The following is a 24,404-nucleotide window of genomic DNA, read 5'->3' on the forward strand; positions in this document are numbered from 1 at the left end:
TTCCAGGTATAGATTTCGTGGAAACATTTTTGCCAGTTATTAAACCTACAACAATCAGAATTATCTTCACAGTTGCTCTCTCTAAAGGATGGAAGATACATCAAATTGACATAAAAAATGCATTCCTCCATGGCGAGTTGGAAGAACCTGTGTATATGGATCAACCACCAGGATTCAAGGACCCAAACAAGCCCAATCATGTATGTAAGTTAAACAAAGCCATATATGGACTGCGTCAATCTGCTAGGATGTGGTTTAATAAATTCAGTGATTTCCTATTGAACTATGGATTCTTACCATGGAGTTATATGGTTGCTCTTGTATGTCGATGACATACTCATAACCGGCGACAGGCCTAACACATTGAAGAAGTTTATTTCAGACATCAACCATACCTTTGCTATGAAAGATTTAGGAAGCATCCATTATTTCCTTGGTATACAGGTACAACATAATGAAACATGCATATTTCTCAACCAGACAAGATATGCCAAGGAGATCCTCCAACGTGCTAACATGCTAGATTGCAAGCCTGACAACACTCCCATGGTAGAATCTCTGTATTGTAATCAACCCACATCAAATTTTTAGGATGCTACCCTTTTCAGCCTCAGGAGTTTGGTTGGTAGCTCACAATACTTAACATTCACATGTCCGGATTTGGTTTATAGTGTTAATTTTGTGTCTCAGTATATGCAGTCTCCATCGCAATTTCATTTCCAACTGGTCAAGAAAATCCTCAGGTATGTAAAGGTCACTATCAATCATGGTTTAAGAATAAAACCTACAGAGTCTATGCTTCTACAGGGGTACTCGAATGCTGATTGGGCAGGATGTCCAATCACTCGGCATTCAACAACAGGCTATAGCATATACCTCGAGCCTAATTGCATCTCTTCATCTGCTAAAAAGCAGCCAACCATCACACAATCAAGTTCAGAGGCAGAGTACCGTGCACTAGCTGCAGCACCAGCTGAAATGACTTGGATCAGCTACATACTGAGAGATATTGGAGTTAGTATACACAACACACCCATTTTATTTTGCAATAATCTATCAGCGTTACACATGACCACCAATCCGGTACAACATAGATCGGTCCAAACATATTGAATTGGACTATCATTATGTTCGAGAAAGAGTGGCTGCCAAGCGCCTTGAAACCCAATATGTTCCTTCAACAGATCAGATCACTGATATCTTCATGAAGCCATTGGGAAGAGCACGATTCCTTTATTGGAGAAACAAACTTGGCTTGGACCACAACACCAGTCCCATTTGAAGGGGGATATGAACATTATAGATGTTTCTAGACCTCCCACTATGCTGATCGTGTGAGTAGTGGTGGCCGGCTGATCATGTGAGAAAGAAGTGCCATGTGGTGATCATGTGAGAAAGAAGAACCGCCCACTATGCATGTGAGAAAGAAGTGCTGGCTGAACCACCCACTATGCTGATCCACCAAGCTGAGCGTGTGAGGAAGAAATTTCTAGAAAGTGCTGATCGTGCAAACGTGAGAAAAGAGGTGCTGATCAGTTCAAGAACCACCCAGCGAGAAGTGTTGTGAGAAAAAGGTGTTGATCGTGGGATCTCCTTTATCATGTAACATGTAACTGTAAAATCCCTGCTTGGTGTATAAAAGGGCACACACATAACAATGAAAAATGGTGAAAAACGGGAAGTTTTCTTCCAATCTTCATATTTCTTTTTAACCTTTCCCAAATTGGATTCACTTGAGGTTTTTTTTCGGCTTCATTCCTATGAAGACATTGAATTGGAAGTTGAAGGGGGACAAGTGGTGGTCCAAATGATTGAATATGAAGCAAGGTAAGATACTGCCAGAATGTGGTTCTCCTAGCCACTATGTGGTTGATTGCCCAAACTCCCCTCAACAAGGTTCATCTTCTCCTGACAAAGAGAATGCATGGCATGAAGTAAAGTTTGCAAGAAGGAACAACAAAGCTATAGCTCAAGTTTATGCTAATGGAATGAATCCCTCAAACCAGTTTCATGTGTTCCAAGAAGTGGTGGATATGGAAGAATAACAAGTTAAACTGCAGGTAGAGCTGGTAGATTCACACTCATGGATGTACCACGATTCAACTATTAAGAAGATGTTTGTAATATGTCAAACAACTTAGATTTGGAGTAAGAATGAAGTCAACAAGTTTAAACATTGCATCAAAGGTATCATGGATGCATCGTCATAGGTTGAAGTTGAGGCTCAAAAGGGCTCTACGATTGTTGCTTATGAGGAGAACAAACTTAAAATCGAGCTACACTTTCTTATCTTGCAAGAGGAAGAGTTTTGGCATAAAAAGTCAAGGATTATATGGGCTTCCAAAAAAGAATTTAAATACAAATTTTTTCGTGCAAATGTCCAGCAACATGTGCTGCAAGAATAAACTCCAGCCCATTGTTGTTAGATACCCCCATTACTGAGGCTCCAAGGATTTTTGAAGACCACACCAACTAGTTTATGAATATTCTGGATATAGATGCAAACATGGGTGGACTCTCTGAGAGAATTGTTAAGGGCCTCCTCGTGTCCCATAAGGAAATTGATAATCTCCTTTGACCAGCTACAAATATTGAGATTCATTGGGTGGTGATGGATGCTGATGGGGATTCTGCTCTGGCACATATGGCTTTCCCAATAATTTTTTTAGACTTTCTAGCCTATCATTAAAGAGGATGACTCTAAGCCCTTAAGGATTTTTTTAGAACTAGAAAGATTATTAAAAACATCAACCAAACTCACGTTACTTAATTCCTAACATGTAAAGTGCAATTCAAGTTGACAATTCTGCCCTATCTCCATATGCAATAGCATCCCTAAATTTATTAGTCATATCACAGCACTTAGGATTCAGCCCATCATCGGCTACATTATTGGAAGAACTGGAGTGCTTTCTTTCATGAAAGGCATGCCCAAGATAGCAATCTGTTAGCACATGAAGCAGTAGTAGGTCTCAACACAGGAAAATGTAAAGAAGACTGCATTAAATTGGATCTCGGTGAGGTTTATGATCGAGTCAGTTGGATCTTGCTATTTAACGTGCTTAGCCATCTGGTTTTCATGAAGCATGGTTAGGGCGAGTGCACACTTACATTACGTTAGTCTCTTTTGCCCTTCACATCAATGGACATGAAGGTGATTGCTTTCTTCCAACTAGAGGCCTTCTTTAAAGTGATTTTTGTCACCTTACTTTTTACTGTCATGGAGTTCTTTTCATGCAGCTTGGAGTTTTAGATGGCTAATTTACTGGTAGGGGTATTGAACATTGGATTTAAGCACCTTCACATTGTGTCTATACTGTATGTGGATGACTTATTGAACTTTGCTGTATGCAGACTTAAAAATCTGTATAGCTATCTATCTATGAGAACTGTTTGGAGACAAATTAGAGGTACCTAATTTTACTGGCTTCAATCTTTCATATTCAAGCTAATTTTGGGTGGAGAAATCAGGAATTGCCTTTTACTTGCTTAGGCATGCCTTTACTCTCTAGTGATCAAAGTCATTGCCCTTCCTTTTATTTAGAGTGGACAACCATCTTTAACGCTGGAAACAATGAATTTCACCATATGCAGCACATGCATGCCTAATAAATTGTATATTCTTTGATCTATTACTCCATACTGGGGGCTTGTTTTTAAGATCCCGCCTAGTGCAATTTGAAAAATTAAAAGAGCTTGTACCAGTTTCTTCTCTGAACAGAATAAAGTATCTCATAACAAACATCTAGTCTGCTGGTCAGACTTGGTAGGCCCAAAGTGGAGGGTAGACCAGGGTTGAGACACCCTAGGATTTTCTTTCAAAGGCAGATATTAAAGACAAGAAACTTTCACTAGATGGCGATTGGGTGTTTCTTGGCAAGGAAGTCGAGGAACGGGATGGAGTTCAGCTTCATCATTGTTGGCCTTAGAAGTCTACGGAAGGATGTTAGGAATCTAAGGTAGCCTCAATTGTACCTTTTTTTGCAGACCTCGACACCAACCTCATTCCTTATCTAATAGCCGACAATCATTAGGGACCCCTAGAGATTTGTTGGCAAGCTAGTGACATCTAAAACAGAGCTCCAAGACAGTCTTAGAAGGAACAAGGAAATGGGAAGAAATGACAGCCAATTGGTTCTTAGAGGTTGATGAGTCCCCTTGCTTTCATTGTTGCTTCAGCCAGAGAGTGAGGATCAAAATTGAGAGAGAGAGAAAGAGAAGATGCTAATCAAGCCAGTAACTAGCAATCCACTAGGGAAAGAGACTGATGGAGAGTGAGAGAGGGAGGGAGAGGAAGAGAGGTGATACTAGTGGTGAATGGAGGAGGCATGTGGGTGGGGGATGCAATGGAGTGGGCAAGGTTTTTTTGAAGCAATAGAGTGGGAAAGGGTTTTAAAATAAAATTAACCATAGTTTTAGGAACATGCATGAAACTGGTCCTATAGATCATGTCTTAACTCTTAAGAATTGTTGTAATGATAAGGATATGCGAAACAAATGCTGCTCAAAACATACATAGTGTTTCATTCCCAAAACCATAGTTGACAAAGTACCCTTAAACGGTAGTTGAGTACCCTAATGTGTTGCCATTTCTAATTAATCGGACTTCTGCCTTCCAACACAGCTCTGAGTTTACGCTTCCAGCCTTCATTGTTTGTTGTGACCCCAAAATTTCCATTAACTATCTCCATAGATTGCAGTCAGCCATTCAGCATGTGCAATTTCGTCTCATTGTCCTTAGAGCGAGCTCCAGTAAAATGGGTCTCACTAGATTCCATACTTCTCAATCTCCACATACTCATCACCGTGGTTTTTATGCCCATCTTTGCAAGTGAAAATTTAAAGCACAACAACTTCCATGTTTAAGCTTGAGAGACTGCCCTCACATAGGATTCTAGTAAGCAACCAAGTCGACAGTGCCTTACGTTCCACGTCCTCCAGCTGCAGACTTTAAAAAGCCTCCTTTGTTGAGCACCAAATAATAGAGAAATCAGTGCAATCGTAAACATGGTCACTCTCCCATGAGCCACTTCATTTCTAAACCACCACAACTTCTACACAATGATTGGGAAGAGCAACATCCAACAATTAAGCCATTTAGCCTTGAAGGGGACCTTGCTCTAAAGCTTGATTTCTTTATCTATACTTTGCCATGGGTGCCTACTCCTGCCAAACTTAGAGATCGCCTTGCTCTACACCATTTGCACTACCAGACACTTGAGCAGGACATGCAAATTGCACTCCTCCACCCTTTTGCATAAGTGGCATCTATTTGCCAAATGCACTTCGTGCCTTTGTAATCTCTTTTGAGTGGTCAGTCTCGTGTGGCTGGCAAGGTAAGTGATCCAACTTGCTCTAGCTGGAATGTGTTTGTTCCATATACCCTTCTGCCAGCCTTCATGACTACCCTTTTGGCTTGTGGCTTCTCAAATCCACCTAGAGCTTAGATCCTTGAGTTCCTAGGCATTGCTAACTAGTTGGTCAGGCCCACTAGTTAGTTAAATATGACCAGTTGCGGATAACACCTTGCTCGGTAGAGCTAGTCTACCCTCACTCACCTCCTTTACTTCAACCATTGATAGCTTCAACTGATCAATTATGACACCATATTCCTCCCCACTCATTGATTTCACCAAAATTTCATCATGCCATCAGTCTGACAAAAAAGAAACTGATTTCCATCACTAATGTTCCACCTCACCTAGCTTTCTATCTTTTTCCAACCTTTTCCTAAGCTTTTTCAAGCCCAAAAACCCCTCCATGGTTTTTGCACCGTCCACAAACTCCTAGATTTATGATATCTTGCCCACCACTAAGCAAAGAGGGAGTTGTTACTAAAGGAAGAGCAAAGTTTGCTCGCAAGTAGTGAATCATTAACATCCTTAAGAGGGCATATGCCAATCCCTCCTTCAGCTTTGGGCTTGCACAAGGAAGTCCAGGCTATTTGGTGGATACACCAGTTGTCCTTTTTATCAGCCCAAAGGAAACCAGCCATGCATCTCTCATCTTCACTACATCATGTGGGAGAGAGAATGATCGTATCCCCAAAAATTTATTTGGTTTTTTTAGCACTCCAAAAAAATAGAGTTTTGTTTTGAAAATGAGAGTGAAAGGGACTTGCCCGTCGGTATGAGGAAACCAGCTATGCTTATCCTTGACGCATTTCATTTTAGCTTAAACATTTTCTTTATTTTGAATGAAGTATTGTGTTTGAGAAAATGTTGAAGATTTGATGTTTCAAACTTTTGAAAAAGTTCTTGCAGAATCACTTGAGAATGAAAAACATTTTGATTTGAGAAAATTTTGAATTGAGAAATCTTTCCAAATATTTTTTGGAAACATTTGAAGATCATCGTTTGGAAATCATTTTGGTGTTCTCTTAAAACTTTAAGTAGGTCTGAGGTTTTGCTCTAATTTGGTTACTACCTAGTTAGAGCTCCATCTCATCTTTCTTAAGTTCTTTTAGAGAGGTGCTTGTGATTCATACTGTAAAGTGAATGTAGATACATGAATGCATTGGTCCTACATGATTCATTCCTACCATGACATTTATCTACAAGCATTCCTACCATCATATACATCTAGTTTTTTATTTTTTATTTATAAAATTGTCGTAAATATTGTTATAAAAAGAGAAAAGTTTTTGAAAATGAAATGTGGTTATAGACTATCAAGCATGAAAGCAATATTGGGTCATTACTTGAGTTTTAGTCTTGATGAAGTCCACAAATGAGAAATTAAAACATTAAATCATGGAAGAAAAATATTTGAAAGAATGAAAAAGATGAAAGACTTGAATGTAAGAGGAATGTGGAGAAAAGGAGAGAGAATGATATTCTGAAAATCACAAACCAAAGAATTTAAAAGAAAGAGAGATACGTATTCATGTACATAATTGTATATACATATATATGTATATATATACGTATGGATATGTATATAAAATTTTGTGAAAAGGAGATTTAAATCAAATAGAGAGGATAAGAAGATTTTTAAAAAGAAAGGAAAAGATTTTGAAATGGAATACACGTATATATTCATATATACGTATACAAGAGTTTGTAAAAGACTATGTTAAATCACAAAGAGAGAAAGACAAATAAAGATTCATGTGCACGTATATGTATATAACATGTATATATGCATATGTTTTCATGAGTATTAAAATCAAGAAGTGACTTGAAAATATCCGATTTCAATTTTTATGTAAGCCAGAGGGGAACTTCGACTCATGCAAGAATCTAAGCTAAGTCTCCAAGGCCTTATTAGAGAGGGTTTTGCTTTTGAAAATCTTTTGGAAGATATGATTTCAAATATATTTGATGTGTGAACATAAAATCATGTTTATCACAAGAAAATTTAGTTCTCCCACCGTTGGGTATGAAAGAAAATCAAACATTAATGAAATGAAAAGCAAACTAAGAAAACACTCATTGGGGTCCCTAATTGAGTGATTAAGAAATAAATTAAACATGAGAATGACATGAAAATGCATATGAACATGTACAAATTCTTTAGGGGCTTTCACAGGTTGGATAAGTTCCAACCTCAAAAATCAACATAAAAATGAGAAAATCTCAAACCAAACACTAGTTCTTGCCATGCATTTGGTCATCAATTGAGGAAAAATTAATACATCAAGCATGAACATCATCTTCCAGCATACAAGAAGCATATTTTTGGAAATAAATGAAGAAATAGAATTTGTTTTGCCTTGCTCATACTTCCAGTGCCCTCAAGATGTAGCTCCCGTCACCGGATAGGAAATCTTTAGGGCTTTTTTGTACTGCCATATGGAGGAAGCAAGGGAAAACAAAGAATGAAAAATAAGAGAAGGATTACATACCTCTAATATGAATGATATTAGAAATGAGCCCTCTCTTTTGAATGATCTTTGGAGTCGCATCAGATGACACACCAATATTATGAACTCCCAAGAGATCTCTTTGTGCTCATTTGAAGAATTTAAACTTGGCGAAGCTTGCTCCCAAGGATGGAGAAGAAGAGAAAATTGGAAAGAGAGAGCTAAGGAAAAGTTTAAATTTTCAAGTGTGGAAGCACAAAACGTTCCTCTATGGTTGGCTTATGCCCAAGAGGGAATATTGTGGGGGTATTTATAGAGAGTTTTTGAGCCAAAATTCAAAATTTGAAATTCAAAATTTGAATGTAAGAGGGAATAGTTTTTGAGGTAAAATTCAAAATTTGAAATTTAAAATTTGAATTCAAGAGGGAAGAGTTTTGGAGCCAAAATTCAAAATTTGAAATTTAAAATTTGAATTCAAGAGGGAAGAGTTTTGGACCCAAAATTTAAAATTTGATTATAAAAAGGGATGTTTAGTATAAGACTATTTTTTATTTAAAATGTGTATAAAAAATGCTTGTTGTTACAAATGGGTGGGCCGACTCCATTCTGAATGACTTTGGGTTTTCTTTAAATTAGATTGGGTTCAATTGGTCGTCAACGCGTTCTAATGAGCGATTTAGGCTCAAAACACATCTTGGCGCGAGAACATAACATAAAACAAAGGGAAGGCCCGTGCATGCGTGCGCGGTGTTCATAAATTCAAATTTTGTTGTTTTGATTTCGGTTTTAGAATTTGAGTTTGGAATTCTCAATTTGGATCTAATACGGATCTGATAATTGGATTTTGGATTTGAATCTTGCGTCTATGGTTGGGTTTGGACAACGGTTTAGAAATTCATTTTGGATCAATAGTCGCAAAGTGTTTTGAGTCTAAAATTTAAATTTAAATAATAAAATATAGTCTTTTTGAAAAATTTGGGGTGATAACAGAGAAACATTGCATTCAGAAATTACCCATGAAGCTAAGGCTATGAGTGATAAGGCCGTCACACCCTGCATAAGATAGGAGTTGGGATTTCCAAGGAGCCATCTTCTTCTCAAATTTAACAATCAATCATGCGCAATGCTCCGCATTTAAGTTCTCTATAAAAAGAGGAACACCCAGATATTCTTTGGGCAGCTTAACCACTGCCAGCCACAAACATTGACCAGCCTTTACTATGGAGGAGCATCTATATTAAAGGTAAACAGAGAGGATTTGGAGTTATTGATTATGAAGTCCACTCTCTTCTATAATTGGTTGAGGAGTCTCTTGATGCTAGTAAGTGATTTGACTGAAGCTACACTAAACAACAAGAGATCATCTGCAAACATTAGGTAGTGGACATTAGATATGGCTCTAACTGAGGAGGGGAGCCGAATGGCCCTCCTCATTATTTCCCCTTAAAGTTCTTTGCTACAATTTTGATTACTATGATGAGTAGGTAGGGGGACATTGGATCTCCTTGCCTAACACCCTTTGTAGCAGTGAAATTTCTCTTTACCTCTCTATTAATCATCACTTCATAGGAGACTGATCAGACACAAACCATAAGCTTTTGCATCAATGATGGGTGAAATCTAAGATAAATAAGGCCATTTTGCAAGAATCTCTAAGATATTCTATTATATGCCTTTGAGATATCAAGTTTGAGACAAGCCACCGCCTCTTTCTTGTTGTCAAATAGATGAACCAGCTCATTGGTCATAGCAATATGATCATGGATCACCCTAGACTTAACAAAGGCTCATTGAGTTGTCCCAATCAATGGAGATAGGATCTTCTTCATGCGTTGAACCATAACTCTAACAATCCCTTTTTAAAGACTATCGTAGAGGACAATGGGCCAAAAGTCCTCAATCTAGCGAGCTCTTCTTTTGTTGGGGATGAGCATCAAGTAAGTATTGTTTAAACTTTGCACTATCTTCCATGTTCTCAAAAAAAAAAAATTCCACTACTCTCTAGATATCTTGTCCAATCTTCTTCCACATGATTTGGTAAAAGGAGTTCAAGAACCCATCAGGCCTTGGGGCACTGTCCTTGTCAAGAGTCATAACTACTGATCCTATAATGGAGGTGCTCTCCTCTTCCATGATGAGTTCTCCCTCCCAAATGTCATTAGGGATATCACCACTCGCCCTATCATCATTGGCGAAGCGTTCAAAGTAGTTGCTAGTTGCTTCCAACATGCTGTCGGGGGTTGAGAAGGTTTGAATGATCTGCAATGCCATTCCTCCTTAATCTATTGATGGCTATTGTTTGAAAAAAAGTGTGTTTTTGTCACCATCTAATGACTACATAACTGTAGACTTTTTCTTTCACATAATCTTTCAAAGGAAATGTCTACTTCAGCTTCCTCTTGATGGATTAATCTTCCTTATATGCCCACCCATCTCCTGCTTCACTATTCATTTGAGTTTGCTTCAGCCGACATTGTAGGGACTTTATGTTCTCCTCAATTCTCTTAAAAGAGGTTATGTTCTAGTGTACAAGACTCTTCTTAACCACTTTTAGCTTTTGAAGGATCCGCAAAGTAGGGCACCCTTGCACAGCTGCCCCCAAGCTTCACTAACAACATGGCGGCCTTCCCAAGTCAGCAGCCAAGATTTTATGACTCTGAAACATCTACTTTTCCTATTATGTCATAAAGGACTCTTCATCTTGACTATGAACACATTATGGTTTGACGTGGCTTGGGGGACGTAGAAAGAACATATACTACATTGGTTTGTCTCTCTCAAGCAGTATTTGTAAAGCCCCAATCAAGTTGTACGTGATCTTATCATTTTCCTGGTGTTTATTGGATCAAGTATAATTGCTCTAATTGTCGCATAGCTCCTTCAAATTGGAAGATAGGATGAACCTACTAAAGTTAATACATGCTTGAGCAATCAGAGTCTTACCAGTTTTGTTAAGGCTGTTCCGCATAACATTAAAGTCCTCATAGATCAGAGTAGGAATGTCCTACACATTAAGAAAATGACCTATCTCTCCAAAACTATTATGTCGTATAAGAGGGTTATTTGGCATGTAGATTATTATTATCCAAAAGATCTACTGAACACCGATAAAAGTGAAATATCCTGCCAACCACCACTGGCTTTTCACCCATCCATGGGTATGAACATACTCCTGGTTTCATAGGCAGAAAATACACGCTCACCCATCTTCCTCATCTTCATTCCTCTAAACCACTTCCATGCTCAAACGACAAGCAATACTCTTGATTACCATCTCCTTAACTTGTGCATCAAGGAGAAACCATATCATTGGCCTTTGAGAATTACAAAAATTTATGAGGCCTTGTTGGGCCACCGGCCATGCAGCCCCCCTTATGTTCCAACAAGCGAGTTTCATCGGCACATTGCTGACTTGTCTCCGTCCCTCCCCCCACCATTCCCTAACCACTTCTATTCCTCCTAGCTGTTGTTTATTTTTTTCCCCTCTTAAGACACAACCTATCTACTTAATTAGGTCAAATTGTTCTTTCCTTATCTTCCACCCAACCCTAATCCATTCGTTTTCACCATCCTTTTGGTTAGTCTTTTTTTCTAGAGGAGTCCTATCAATGGACTGTTGACCTTGCTTCTTTGGTCTATACCCATTAACATGGGTACATTTGCTCACCACCTTATCATTGGATTTAGTTCCTTTGGTCTCGCCCCCATTGGGTTTGAGCACCATCGCCGGCCTCCTAGATTTAAAGGTGAAGCCAGGTGGGCTGAGTTCCTCCATCTTACTATTGTTAGCCGAGGCATCAAAAGGGTTGGGAGCAAAGGGTATGGAAGGGCTACCTGAATCTCGATGATTCGGCTCCATTGCTTGATTCTTGGCTGTCCCTCTCCCATTGTCACCTTGCAATACTTTTCCCTTGGTCTGCTCCTTTTGACGAGCAAATGGCTTGTGTTTCACCTCCTACTCCCTAGATTTGTTCCTTACCTTTGCAGCACCTAACATGGTCAGTTTGGTGGTAAGTGGTCTTCCCTTTCATTGGTGCCTCTTCCTGGCTTTGGTCGCCATTTTCTCCCTGGACCAAGGGTTTCTTGTGGTTTGCTTCCCCTCTACATGTTGCTTACACATTGACCTCGTGTGAGTGAGGGTACCACATAGGCCACAAAATGAAATCCTAGCTTCGTAAACAACCTCTTGTAAGATCAATTGACCATCTCCCAAGTCCAGAGAAATCCACTGCACTGGGGAAAATTTGATCGATACTTTGATCTTCACCTTCGCAAAACCAACCTTCTCCCATTTGCCCGAACAGCTATCTTCCTCAACATATTCTCCCTTTAGAGCCCTTTCTATGGCCTTGTAGCAGTATTCCTTCCATAGGTGAACCAGTAGCTGAAGGAGCTGAATCCACAACAAAACCGTTTCTACTGCTTTAATCTTCATCTCCTGACCAGGTTGCCATCAGTTGGAGATTAGAGTGCACCCACCCAACTCTCCATGCCCTTCTCTTCACAATTTCAGCCAAATCATCTTCTATATCAACCCTGATAAAAAACCTTATGTTCCCCGCTATGGAGAATTGTGGGTTCTTTATCTTCCCCTACTGCTTTTTCGAGGAAGAGAAAACAAAACTCAAGTCAGAGTCCCATCACCTCCAAGCAACCCAGCAATGGCCGCAAATTTAAAGGGCTCTTCTAGTCGCTTCCTCCATTTCACCCAGGCATGGCTTTTCTTGGATATCCACTACCTTCGTCCAAGAACGGCTCCATCCATTTTCCTCACCCACCTCATCGCCTGCAAGTGCACCCTAATCACCCTTATTAGGGCTTTCCTCTAGTTCCTTAGTTTCACACTCCATCACCTCCGGACCCCCTAAACACTCCAAAGTTGAGGTTGGGGAAAGTAGTGAAGGGGTGTTGGGTGGGGCTGTGTATGGGAAGATGATGATCATGTGAATGACATCGAGACTATGGAAGTACATCCATTGGTAGTATGGTGTTCTTAAACAATCACATAAACAAGGTAGGAATTCTTAGATTCTTAGAGAGTCTTCGAGTGATGGTCAGAGGGAGGCAGCATAATCCTCCTATTCATACATATTTTTATGTCACCATATGCATTTTATCAAGAAATATAAGGGGCATCGTCAGAGCACAGAACCCTAAGAGAACTCCAATTTACATTGCATGAGAAGCATCAAAAAGTTTTCTTCATTTACGACTCGGTGCTTAGTCGTGAAAATTTGGACAAATTTAGGGGCTAGTTTAGGAACTTGGCATTTGATTCCAATGTGAAAATGGTCGGCCATGTTCGTGTAATTGTGAGATGGGATCCAAGTATTGTCTTGTTGTTAGTTGACAATGATTGTCCTTTTTTTTATCAAAATTGACTATACTCTAAACAATGGTTTCAAATTCTGGCTTAAAGGTGTCTATTTACACAAAAGATATAGTTAATTATTTTTTTAATTTTATGTTACAATTGGTAGGTGTCAAGAAGGTCGTCGATCAAGAAAATGGAGTGTTTCCTAAGGGAAAATGGACTATTTCCATGGAAAAATGGACCGGCCAACCGAAGGAATTCTTGATCACAAGTATATATATTAACCTAAATGGGTAATTAGAGGCAATTCTTTTAGAATGAAATTTGTGAGCAAATCTATCTGCAAGGATTAAGGATTAATAAATCTGCAACTGGTTTTCCATCAACTAAACATCCTAATCATCTTTACATGGGTTTAACGGCCTGCCATCATTATTTTTGCCTTTTTATGCAGTTAAGTTGTTTGAGTAGCTGGTCATGTCAAGCCCTGCTATCATGGCTACTATGATGGGTAATTTTCTTACACTTTGCAGAAATTCAGCCCCGTAAACATAATATATATTTTCTTGACACATTAATCTACACTCTTATGTATGTAACTAGTAGCTAGCAATCCATTATTGTGTGTTCATGAAGAGTCTTTTCACGTCAACTTCCCTTCATTGGAAAAAAACTTCTTGTAGTTAAGGCATAATTTTATTAAGAAGAAACAAACAAAGTTCAATAGAGTTGGGTTATCCTACAACCTTGTAAAAAGTACCATAGCGATTGATTGATGTCATGCATGTGTTTTACACCCATTACCGAACCAAAAGTTTGACCTTGAGGGTGCCCTTAACAGATGAAAAGAATTCGTGTTGGAAGTTGATATGCTAGTTATTGCAAAAAGGTGATCATGAAGATCATTGTTTAGTGCAAATTTGACAACATAGGCTCGAGAAAAACTGGTCAAACATATTGTTGTACTTCATAATATGTTATCTTTTTTTTCATGAAATGTTAGTACTTCATGAGATGCTAGCAAAAGTATAGTACGTTCTTTCGAATGCTAACTTGAATAGAATCTGTAATGGCCCAACCCACTCTCGAAGCTCGAGCTCATGGTCCGACGGATCTCAACCCGCCCCCTAACAGTTACAATTCCAGCCCTAAAAAGGCTATGTACAAGGACAAACAACTACTTTAACAACCTCATTTATGTGCTCTTGAAGATCTCTCACAATCTTCAATATGGAACTAAACTTTTTGGTTGTTACAATCCACCCCCTTAAGACACACATCTCTGTGTGTGTGGGATGCTATGTCCAAGTGTTGTCATGCTTTGATACCATTGTAAAGGTCCAATCCACTCTTGGGCTTGGTCTTTTGGTCCAATAGATCCCAACCTGCCTTCTAGCAGTTTCAGTTCCAGCTCAAAAAAGCTAGGAACTAGGACAAACAACTATTTTAACAACCTCCTTTATTAGTCCTTGAAGATCTCTTACAATCTTCAATACAAGACTAAACTTTTGGAGTGTTACATAGTCAAAAAGAAGTCATTTCTATGTTATTTCAAATAATTGACGGTGTAAATGAAAAATGACTATGTATGTTATGCAATCGTTGTGTGACTACAAATATGTGGTTTTTGCTTTTTGACCATTTTAAATAAGCTATGCATGTCTATTCTTCCACAAAATAAATTTGTGTGTGTATGTGTGTGTCTATATATATATATATATACCAACTAGTGATCAGATCTATTGTGGCTTCAATTCTTAAAGAATGATGCTGCCATGTTTTTTGGATATATATGATAGTTAACTTCAAAGTCCTAAATTAGTTTGTTATTCATCTCAAAATTCTATTTTATGAGTCTACATATTCATGAAAATATATGATTTCTTGATGATATATCATTTTAATTATGGGCTTTATTTTTTATTTGTACATTGAAAGGCATGAAAGAGGAAATAGTTGGAGATGGAAGTGGATCTAACTTGATCTTTAAGTAATGAATTTTTTGTGTATATTTGATGATCAATTGTAACATTTTTTGTCATGTAAACAAAATGTTATCAATAAAGAATTTGCATTATTTTTATTTATTGTTTCTCTCTCGCATTCATTTATATATATACTAAAAAATGATATGGTACTAGGCCAATATTCCCAAGTCATTTCTTGTTGAGTATTCTTAGAGGCCTTCTATGTTGCAAATTCATCCCAACAATAGTCCACATTGAGAATTCTCATATGCCTTCCGACATTGGGAATTCAATTGAATTGCCAATAGCAACAACCATTGATAATATGGCAAAATGCTAATGAATGGAACAAACAAAACAAAAAACAAACACCAAACAAAACATATGCGATGGACATAATGGATATCATAAGACATAGACAAAATTGATAAAATGAAAACAAACATTGGATAGAATGGACATGACAGATAGTATAGGCATATGTGAAACAAATGCTGGACAAAACAAACATAGTGTTTCATTTTTAAAATCATCAAACAATGGACAAAGCACACCATTGACAAGATAGGTAGGACGATAGTGTGATGGACAGGTCATATATGTTATGTCCAATAGGACAATTGCCGGACGACCTCAAAACCATCAAACAGTGGACAAAGAACACCATTGACAAGACAATTGTGTGGTAAGCAGGATGTCCTGCCCAGTTTGTCCAACAGAACAGGTATCAAAAGGCCCGTTAGGGAAGTTCTTCAAGCAAAAGAATTAGGGGTGCTTTCAACTCCAAAGATCACTCCCTTGATATCTTCCCAGATGTAGTGGCATATCCCCCATTGTGAGAAAATTGCTACATCATGAGAGTTGTGTTCCCAAATCTCCATAAATTCCAAACCATAATGGTGAGAGCAAGTCTCCAGCCTATATCAAAGTCCTTCAATGAAGTTAATGGTTTCCTTGAAAATTCAGAAAACGTTCATCCAGTACATAAGAATTTGATTCGTGATGTGGCGAATGAGACAAATCTTTCATGCGTAGGATAAAAGTCTTCCTTTCCAAAGCACCAACCGCTTATTAATTCTGGATACCAAGTCTGAACAAAGGCACGTAATGAGTTTACCACAAAATAAAGGTAAACCTAAACTATCTTCTGCCAACTCAATAGGGATTGAATTCCCTCCTCCAATGAACTGTTAACAGTCAAAGCAATGATTGCCGACTTTTATTTTCTGATCAACATCCTTGTTTTACATTCAAATTCATCTAATAGTCTATTAATGCAAGCTACAGAACTCAAATCAGCTTTGCAAAACAACATGATGTTATCAGCAAAATAGACACCCACTAGAAGGGATTTAATGCTGTGAAAATTGCAATTTTAAGTTTTTGGTATGTGCTTCCCATTTAATTCTTCTAGATAAGATCTCAATGATAGTAGTCAGGAGAAAGGGTAAGATGGGGTTGTTGTGCCTAAGAACGTAGTGACTGAGGAAGAAAGGACCTTCACTTGCTGTTAATGACCAAAGCATAAGAAGTGACACAAGCATGCTAAATAACACGTTTTGTCCAGTTCTCACTGAAACCCAAAAATAATAAAGGATTCACAAGGAAACCCATCTGACTTTATCATATGCTTTGGAAATGTTAAGTCTAACTAACACTGGGCTGCCTTTATTTGCATTTAAGCTGTTGAACATTTCATGACATAGAAAGATCTGCTTACGTATCGATCTTTAGGAGAAACTCACTTTACTCCCTGCCTATAACTGTGGCAAGCACGAACTTCATCCTACTTACCATGATGATAGAAATGATTTTGTAAAGGCTATTGCAAAGTGCAATAGGCCTAAAACCCTTATGTCCTTGGCTCCATTGAATTCAGGAATTAACCAAGTGAAATCTTTTGAGTTTTTGACAAGTCTGCCCTTCTTGAAGAAATCACCAACTGTGAGAGTAACATCTTTGCCAATAATATGTCAGATTTGTCAATAATATGTCAGAAACTCTTAAAGAGTTCACTATTAAATCCATCTGGGCCCGATGCTTTCCCTTCAATCCTAAAGCCCTTTACCTTGACCTCCCAGATGTTCTTTTTTCTGATTTGTAATTAACATAGGCATGGTGACTTGAGTTTTTATCCTCGTTGAAGAGCCATTTAATTTGAGACTTTTGCTTCCACAGAATCCCCTTTTTCCTTGAGAGTTAAATTAAGTCCCTCGAGCAAAAATCCATTCATAGTGGAGATTCCCAAAAGTTTGAATATTTCTGAACTTCTTGGACCTGTGCTAATTCCTTTTCGAGATAATCAATCTTGTGGTGGATGGGACCATAGTGTCTGGAATTCCACTGCAATAAACATCTTTTAATTCGGCCTCAAGTACTGACCAAGCAGTAGCCACAATCCATACACATTCTTTGTATGACAAACAGATCTAAATAGGCCTTTACCAACAACATTCCCAGAAATTTCCATCAAATTTAAGATAAGAATGTTGTGGTTGGACATTGTGAGAGGCAGACTATGAACTTCAAATTTGGTATCTTGGCGACCTCTCAGAACTGATTAATAGCAACGCAGGCATTCCTGCAAATACTCTTTGGTGGTCTATCATATTATTCATCCAAGTGCATGATCTATCTTGGTCCTGCACAAGCACTGATTGAGGAAGGCGCAGAAATCCAAACAAGAAGCATTGATGGGGGGGTCAGGCAGATTTCTCTTGGGGGCTGCACAGTGTTGTAGTCGCCCAAGACGGCCCACAGTAGTGTCTAAACACCAATAATATTAGCCAAAACACGGTACGACAATCTTCAGATCATCATATTAGGATGTAAACATACGCTTGTAAGCCAGAATTTGAAACCATTGTTCAATGTTCAAAGTAGCGTCAATTTTGATCAAAGAAGGATCAATCAAATGCCAAGTTCCCAGATCGGCCCCTTAATCAAGGCTTTTGCTTGGATTTGCTAGCCAAAACAGTTAGCATATGAGAAAATAATGGGCGTTTGGATGCACCTACATCTAATCCAGTTTTTTAAAAACAAGTTTTTTTAATGAGTTTTAAAAACTTTACTTTTTTGTTTGGGTGATACATTCAAAACCAGGTTTTTTGCTTCTGTTCATAAAACCAGGTTTTAATCTAGTTTTGGTAGCACCCAAACACTCTGAAAACCTGGTTTTGTGGTGTCATCTAAAACACCGCTTAAAATTGTAGGTTTGGTGGCAAAACGACTTCTTGTGCGGGCGGCCAAACGCGCCCTAAGAGTCTCTTATATAAGATGGACCCATCAATTGAAACTGCCATTTGTAATAAAAACGAAGAAACACTTCCTTTTAAATTCCCAAATAAATAAAACAAGAAAAAAAATTAATTAAAAAAGGAGAGGCAGCTGTCCATTCCGTTCACTTAAGTTGGCTGGAAAAAAGAAATGTTAAAAAAATAAGGAAGAAAAAGGATAATTTATGCCCCCTTGAGTAGGTAGCAAGCAATTAGAAAGGCAAAAAAGCACATAAAAGCACGTGCTTTTCTCTTCCTCATGCAAAATGGAGCGATGAAGAAAGCATCTATGCCAAGCACTGGCCTTTAATTGATGGCATGCAATTGAAATGACCAAATTACCCATCGTGTTCAAGAGTGACAGTTGGTAATTATTCTACCTTGCCTCATTTCACCTAGCTTTGGTAAAGCAACATTCATGAGTAAGGTAGTTTAGTATAGATGGCCCCAATCTGAGCAATTTGTGCTTCCAAATCTGGATTTTTCTCAAGCAAATCCTCTTTGGATTAGGAAAAAATTATCACCACATTGGAAGGTGAAAAAATCTTTTCCCAGCTCCGTCACGATTATTTTCTCTTTATAAAAGAAAAGAACCAATAACTGAAACATAATCAGCCTATAAATATCGCGCCTTGAGCTTGAGCTTCATCCAATCATAATTGCCTGATGTGATCCATTTGGTAGTGTACTGTAAGAGGTTAGAGGATTTTTTTCCCTCTAAAAATGTGTGTGTATATATATAGTTCAAAGCTAACTCAACTCAGATGATGGATGGTTTAGAGAAAAATAAGGAGAAGAAGGTGATAGACACTTTCGCCACATAGTATTCATTCACACTTTTTTCTCATTGTTTTTTCCTTATGTGTCAATCACGATGAATCAAACAACCCTCATGAATAAGCTCAACGACTCTGGATAACTAGAGTCACACACATACATATATACACAAACACATATAGAGAGAGAGAGAGAGAGAGAGAGAGAGCATTTGAAAATTTTCGAATAATTTTTCTCTTTAAGGTTTTATCAATCTTTTGGTTGAGAGGAAGATTATCAAAAGGGAATACGTAAACAATAAGAAAGAGAAAACAAATTATAACCCAGAAAGAGAGAGAAAATGTAGTTATTGATGTATTTTCTTCTCTAGGCATTGCAATATTAATTTGAAGAGGATGACTAAGAAAAGATTTCTCAATCAAAACAGAAGAGAGGAATAGAGAGAAAAAAGGATTGGAAAAACCAGTCCCACAACTGTATCGGTCACGCATATTGGGCAGACATATCATGAGCACCAAAAGATGCAACATGGACTGCATTGAACTCCTCTTTTAACTTGCATGGTTTGAGCACAATTCCCTAGTGAAGGAGATAGATCACTCCTTGGAGCTTTTGAAGTACACCTAATCAACAAGAACAAAACTTTTGCCCCAAGAGACATAGCATAACTGGTCAGTTTATTTCCATGAGTACTACTCACTTGGATTGGAAATGGTGGGATCATAATACTCTAGTTGATGGATGTACCCTATCTGACCTTACAGGTCAAGAGCAAAGGAAAATGAATGGGCTTTTAGGATTCATTTCTATGCAATAGATTGTTAACTTCTCACTCACCCGACACAATATAAGCTTATACCTGCATAAACAATAGGCAATTGTACCAAATTTAATTGATAAATTTTAAACCATGCAAAATTCATCCTCTTTGGTATGTCCTTCACCAATTACATTCACAAACTTAATATTTCATTTTTATCAACATGGTGACTTTGGTGAATCAAAAGAACTTGATATAATCAAATTATTTAATTTTTTTCCCCTCGTTGACATTGGGAGAACAAGTTTCTCGTACTTGCTGTAGTTGTCGACCCTATTCTGGTTAATTTCCCATTGATCTGGAACTATGGGGGTACTTCCTGGACTCCTTATACACACGGAAAATTCTCTCTATCTATTTGATCTTATGCCAGCACAAACATACCCCACATGTTTCAACTAAAAATTTCCTTTAACTTATTGGAGCTGAAACATATCATTAAAGCATTAATATATATCTCATGGATTCGTGCAACTTAAGCAGTTTTTTTTTATTATTTTATTTCTCATTAATGTATGTCGAAAGAAGAGAAGGTGAATTTGGTAAATTGTCTCGTTGGAACAAATTAGAAACATACTCTTGGACATTCTCTTTGAGCAGCTTTCCGCCCACTTGGTCACACTAGTGCAAAAGTGCATATGTGTCTACAGGCATCATCGCGCTTAAAGCAAAGAGAAGAAGATAAACTCCACTTTCTTGCCTCACTCTTTCGTCTCCTTTTTCTTTTCTAATTTTGTTCTTTTTCGGAGATTCCTGGTCTTGATTTCTAGATGACCTTAAAGAAGAAGCACCACGTTATTACATATACCGTGGACATGAGTGGATCTGTTTTCCTCGATGGAGAAGAGGTGATTACTGCAAGTTGGAAGAGCTGCCACTGCCAGTTCTAAAATATTTCAACTTCCGCCCCGTTGCTCAAGGAAAGAAGAAGAAGATGCCATGCGTGGTTGTCATTTGCATTTTGTTTCTCATTCTTCTCGGCTGCCACTGTGCAGGTACGCAGTTCTCTCTTTCTCTCTCTCTCTCTCTCATGATCAAACGATGGATAGCGCCAACCGATCGGGTTGAGTGGAATGCATAACTAAATCCTTAGTGGAATGCATAACTAAATCCTTACGTGTTATTCTAATGGTATTGAGAGAGTGTTGACCTTGGCATTATGGCTCTAAACGCCAAATTGACAAATTCTTGTTCCGCCTTCTTTTTCCTTCTCTCTCTCTCTCTCTCTCTCTCTCTCTCTCTAATGGATACTTTAAAAGAGGGGTGACATCCTCAAATCAACTTATGAAGAAGCATTTATAAGTGCACAGGAACAGAGCCAAAAAATTTTCATGAGGCATGCTGAATTAAAGTTTTTATCGAAATATTATTTTTTGAAATTTTTATATAAAACAAATAAAATTTTTTAAAATTTACCTGTAAAGTTTTAAATTATTTTTTTTAGGTGGAGCCTTGACTCTGCCCCTACACTTAAAGGTTCTAATATTATTATATATATACACCTTGCTTATCGAGGTCATTAAGATGCAGTTAGGAATTAGGTGGTCCTCTTGGTTTTAGTGTTTATCGGGATGAGGTCACCATTCATCCCACTTGCATTGTATGTTATTACAGTTAGAAGGACTTAGTGCATGAACGGGAAATTTACTGTTTTACTGTACAAGGATGGGGTTAGATGTTTTGTTTATTGTCCCCGATGTAGTCACTAACCAAAAACTTTTAACAAAAAAAAAAAATTATGTGCCGCTGGCTGCCCGTCAAACCTAGCGAACGCCACCGTCGTAATCTTTCGTACATCAGCATGTTAATAACTAAAATGTTTTACGTCACACTGAAAAAAACTTTTTTATAAAGATAAAATTAACATTTTTTAAATAAATTACTAAAATATCCGTACCTCTTTTACTGCGCCCGGTGCACGTAATTTTCTCTCACTGCAGCGAGTTCTTAAGGCCTGAAATTACTAAAATAAACTTTATGATCAGTAGGAGAAAAAAACACCCATGGGACAAAGATGGACTAGGAGAAATTTTTCAAAAAACAAAAGATACCTTTCACACAGTCGCGTGTTTGGCTTACGAGAGGTCGAACAGAGCAGTGGGTGCAACGAGGAGATCATCCCACTCCGTTGCCCCTTCAAATCAGGAGTCATGATCAACCCTTTGTGAGGTTGCAGTCTCATATACTGCGCTTGGGATTACAGTAGAAAAAAAGAGGTCATGTTTTTCATCTTTTTATAGTTGTAGTGCGTCATAAAGTAGCTTTGAGTTTAAGCTCATAACCAGGATCAGAACAAGTTGTTGCAGGAGCTATTTCACATGTTCTTTGATGGAAAACAAAAAGAAAGGGTCAAAAGCTTGCACTAACCCAATTTCGTTACTGCAACAGAGGAATCTGATACCATCAGGGGACTTGGAAATGGTGGCCCCTTCATTCTCCCACCGTCTTCCTCCCTGGAAAAGCAAGCAGAAAAGCGAGAAAAGGGGTCTCATGCCTCCCTGCCGGCCCCTCCATACTGCATCTATCCACGGTCACCGCCCGGCCAGCTGCCGCCACTCTTCAATTACCCTGCACCACCACCACCACCTTTCTACTTCCCCCCCGTGGTCATCCCCTCTAACCCACCACCCACCACAGTAGGGACGAGCCCACCTGAAACCATCCCAAACCCACCAACCACTTACATCCCAAGCCCACCTGGGACCGACCTCAACCCACCAATCATCATCTGTCCACCAAACTCGCCCGTGTTCCTGCCGCCGGTCATATATCCTGCACCCTCGGTCCCGCCGCCGCCGCCGCCACCTGCTGTGCTTTGGTGCGTGGCCAAGCCGGCGGTGCCGGACCCGATCATACAGGAGGCCGTGGACTATGCCTGCGGATCGGGCGCAGATTGTGTCTCGATCCAAGATGGGGGCCCCTGCTTCAGCCCCAACACCTTACTGAATCATGCCTCCTTTGCTTTCAATAGCTACTGGCAGAGGAGCAGGGTGGCTGGTGGAACCTGTGATTTTGGTGGCGTTGCCATCCTTATCAATGAGGATCCAAGTAAGCTGAACCCTTTGCTTAAGTGCGTTTGGTAGTCGTTTGGAAAACGCGACCAAGTTCGTGAAATCATTGACTTAATTTGCTCTGTGCGAATTTCAGGCTATGATGGCTGCAAGTTCGAGAACTATTGATGTAACGATCCTCCTGATTTCCAGTTGTGAGCAGCAGTCAACAAGCTCTAATAGGTATAAAATGTTGAAATTTTGGTGCATAATTCAAATTTTACATCATGAATCGGCCAATTTGGAACGAATTAATGGTAGAAAATCGATTTGAATAACAAGAATTAGAACCTTGTTTTAAACCAAATTTTTCATTATTTTTATATAATTTTAAGGTTTTTTGTTTATTTTATACATTATTAATTTACTTATTTCTTTGTAAAAAGAAAGTAACTGTATCAGTTGAAAGAATCAGAATCAGCCGATTTCTCCAAATTGATAAGTTGGTCGATTTGATTCAGATTTCAACTTTCTAATTAAATTAGTGCAAGAAAAATTTTTTTCTTTGTCTCGTTTATATCTATGATTGTTAATTTTTTGTGTTCTTTATTGACAGATAAATAGAAGGTTATTTGCCGCCAAAAAAATTCAAATTCAAAGATACCTTGAATATGATAGCTTACCTAATGGACTAGCCAGTTCATTTGATATTCGTTGATGTAATTTTGTAAGTGGGTCTGAGAACATTCTTTATGATAAGGGGTTTGATTATTTTTCCTATGAGACGGATTGGGTTGTCAAAATAACACGACTTCAATTTTGATAAATAAATATGAGAATTTGTAAGGTTCTCTTCTACATTTGTCAGTCATTGCATGAAGTGATCAGTGATGAAAGAGCATGATCCGATCAATGGCACTCCTTGGAGAGATCTCGAGAAAAATGAAGCTAATCTTCCTCACCTTTACATAGGGATGTCAACAGTATTCCAATTAGATATACTTTAACCTTATCTATTTTATCGGGTGCTACCACATTCATATTCAAATACGAACAACAAAAATCATATATGAATCTGAATCTGAAATCCAATTTGAAAATCCAAATCCAGTATGAATCCGGCTTTTACATTCATATATGAATTTAAATCCGAATTTTGAACCAAATCGGACCGATTTTCAAAATATAAGAACATTGGATATAAAATGCTTTTTAAAAACTGAACCCAATCACAATCCAAATTACACCTGCCTGTTGAATCCCTTCATCCATAATAGGGCCAAGATGCCACATTTTCTGCACTAGTTTCCTTGGGACCCAACCATAATAAACTGCTAGGAAGATACCCAGGAACTTCATTGTCCTTACTGTAGAAATTTTTAAAATATCTGAAGCAAGCTTGTTGCACACCATCCTGCCCTTCAAAGCCCCCTCCTCTATCCCAATTTTCAGAATCT

At 38.3% G+C, this 24,404-nt stretch overlaps 1 protein-coding gene across 1 annotated transcript; it reads left to right on the forward strand.

The window, feature by feature from the left end:
- Window positions 1-285: 285 nt before the first annotated feature.
- On the forward strand, window positions 286-23,799 carry LOC116262175 (uncharacterized). The gene is made up of 7 exons (XM_031641314.2): window positions 286-565; window positions 691-743; window positions 808-1,018; window positions 20,728-20,952; window positions 22,346-23,005; window positions 23,105-23,190; window positions 23,564-23,799. Exons 1-6 carry the CDS (start codon window positions 286-288, stop codon window positions 23,134-23,136), a joined length of 1,461 nt encoding a protein of 486 aa, XP_031497174.1. The 3' UTR covers window positions 23,137-23,190; window positions 23,564-23,799.
- Window positions 23,800-24,404: the final 605 nt, after the last annotated feature.

The sequence above is a fragment of the Nymphaea colorata genome, chromosome 10, assembly GCF_008831285.2.
Source record: "Nymphaea colorata isolate Beijing-Zhang1983 chromosome 10, ASM883128v2, whole genome shotgun sequence".
Lineage (NCBI taxonomy): Eukaryota > Viridiplantae > Streptophyta > Magnoliopsida > Nymphaeales > Nymphaeaceae > Nymphaea > Nymphaea colorata.